The 2,780-nt window shown below is 31.7% G+C and overlaps 1 protein-coding gene across 1 annotated transcript in view; it reads right to left on the bottom strand.

Annotated features, from left to right (window-relative positions):
* LOC107864508 (dehydrogenase/reductase SDR family member FEY-like) overlaps positions 1 to 2,103 on the bottom strand; it is a 6,564-nt gene extending 4,461 nt beyond the window's left edge. The window contains exons 1-2 of the mRNA XM_047408085.1: positions 1,737 to 2,103; positions 8 to 135 (exon numbers count right to left, since the gene is read on the bottom strand). Coding sequence (XP_047264041.1) covers positions 8 to 135; positions 1,737 to 1,984 — 376 coding nt within the window. The 5' untranslated portion in view covers positions 1,985 to 2,103. The remainder of the gene's footprint in view (positions 1 to 7; positions 136 to 1,736) is intronic.
* Positions 2,104 to 2,780: the final 677 nt, after the last annotated feature.

Genomic DNA, 2,780 nt, shown 5'->3' with positions numbered 1-2,780 from the left:
GAAAGACAACATACCTCAATGTTGAGTGGAAGGCCCTTGCCAGACCAATCTTCCTGCCATTTCCGAATTAATTCCTGTGCACGATTTGTGCTTCTGACAGCCATAACCACATGTGCTCCTGCTTCTGCCAACTGCCTGTCTAATGCAAAAACAAAATATTTATACATTAGAGAAAATGGATTAGAACTTGTTCCAAATCCTTGTATCTGAAAGATGAGTGACAAGAGATTGACAGATTCAACAGAGTAATGAAGATAACAATACAAAGAACAGCACATGGAAAATCGTATGGTGTAACATTGTTGATCACTAAAGAGTTACACATCAAAAGACCCGGATATGGGGATATCCTTAGGATAATCATGTTAGGTAATAGATACTGTGGGATGTGGATTGGATGAGAAATTAACTAGCTGCTAGACATGAAACAAATTCGTTATTCTATCTCCTACAGATAACCAAATCAGAGGAAAGCCAAATCTGCTATGCTATCTTTTAACATAACCAAATAAGAGGAGGACAAAGATGAGCACTATTGGGAACTACGGAACACTAAATGCTCAGGAAACTACATATGTCAACAATATTCTTGGCGTTCCAAGCAAACAACAACCTTTTTCTTCATTTCTGTGACAGGATAACGGAGCATCTTAAGCAACCTACTAACTCCAAGTATGACCTCGATGTCAAGGTTTTAAAGACCCCAAATTACCCTCTCTTTTGAAACTTGTACTCCTTCTGTGATAATCCAAAATGACAGATTAAAGTCCAACATGCAGGGCATTAAACTACATAGTTTCTTTAACTCGAAAGCAAACCTAGAACAAAAAAGAAATAACCAATTCTATTCCCTGAACATGCATAACTGTAGTTGATTGAAAGTCAGTTTAGGAAGCTTCATCTAGGACAACCATTGCAAACAAGTATTATGAACTACTCTCTCCATTTCAATTTGTTTATCCTACTTTTCTTTTTACTCCATTTCATTTCTACCATATTTTGTTGTAGTGAAAAAAAAAAAACGAGATTAGACTTCACAACAAGGCATTATCACTCTTTAAAACAGTTTACTCCTGTAAAAACAGAATCTAAAAGCTATATTTCCACTACTTTACCATAATCATCAAGTAAATCAATCTTCCTTCAGGAATTAAATACACAAATTGACAGAAGAATCTCAAATATTCTTCAAAATGCAAAACACAAAAAAAAAAAAGTGAAAGCAAAGAGGAAATAGAAGGAGAAAATCATATATACGGAGCAATTTCACGGCGAATACTATTAGTTTACGCTATTTGTCTATTACTCTCTTACGCTTTAGATTAGTTTAAGCACTTATAACGCGGAATCTAAAAGCTTATTTCTCCAATCTTCCTTCAGGAATTAATTACACAAATTGGCAGCAGTATCTCAGATATTCTTCAAAATGCAAAACACACACACAAAAAAAAAGTGAAAGCAAAGAGGAAACAGAAGGAGAGAGTAAAGCATATATACGGAACGATTTCACGGCGAATACTATTAGTTTAAGCTATTTGTCTACTATTTTACTAAATTACGCTTCAGATTAGTTTAAGCACTTACAACGCAGAATCTAAAAGCTTATTTCTCCACTACTTTACTATTAACATTAAGCAAATCAATATTCCTTGAGAAATCACACAAATTAGCAAGAGAATCTTAAATTATTCTTCAAAATACAAATAAAAAAAGTGAAAGCAAAGCGTCATATATACGGAGCAATTTCACGGCCAATACCGCTAGTAGAACCAGTAACGATACAAGTAAGGTCATTAATAGGAGGAAGAGGCATAGGGTTGTGCAAATGACTCGCTAATATCCTTTGAAAAAGCATTTCGTAAACTAAATAGAACCAGCCTCGTAGCCATTCCATCCATCCTAATGCCTCTTTCTTCAATGGCGCCTTAGCTTCTTCACTCGCGCTTGTATTCTTCTTCTTCTTCGTCTCCGACTCATTCGCCATCTCTCCTTTTTCTCGTTGATTCTAAGCAAACAGATTCTCTCTGCCTTTCCTCTCTCTATTTCTTTATACGTGCAGGTAGTAGCTTTTTGGCATTTTCTTTTGACACGTTAGTCGCATACAGTAAACACATTATGTTAGTAATTAATTCCGTATAGTTTCTTACTTCCAAGTTCAATTTTGATATTTTGGATTATGGTAACCATAGTCATTGTTTGTTCCGCTCGATAATGTACTGACTTTAGTTTTTAAAAACACATCTACTGTATATTACATATAAAAATGTATATTTAAAGAAATATATATAAATAATTTTTTTTTATTCAATTATATAAAAAAGACATTTCTATCAAGATAAAATAATTAAAATCTCAATATCTAACATTTAGTTTTATAATACTATTACTTTGTATATTGCTGTATTTTACTAATATATATAAGTTAATTATGCATTATATACTTCAGTATGTCATATATTTATTTATAAATATGAGATACTATATCAAATATTTAAAAAAATTAAAATGCACAGCATATACCACCAAGTATTATAATATTAAAATCACAATATCAAAAAGTTTAATTCGATGAGATAGATATATACCATATCATGTCCGCTTCTAATCATACATAGTATTAAAATTAAATATGGTATTATTATTCCTAACTATTCATTAATTTTAACATTCTAATGTCACTGAAAACCACACAAGATTTAAAAAAAAATATTTTATATAATTTTAATTTAAAATCAGAAAATTATATATGTATATTTAAAAATTCGTGTCAAGTCAATATC

Source organism: Capsicum annuum, chromosome 3, assembly GCF_002878395.1.
Source record: "Capsicum annuum cultivar UCD-10X-F1 chromosome 3, UCD10Xv1.1, whole genome shotgun sequence".
Classification (NCBI taxonomy): Eukaryota; Viridiplantae; Streptophyta; class Magnoliopsida; order Solanales; family Solanaceae; genus Capsicum; species Capsicum annuum.
This window is presented reverse-complemented; position numbering and strand designations above follow the sequence as displayed.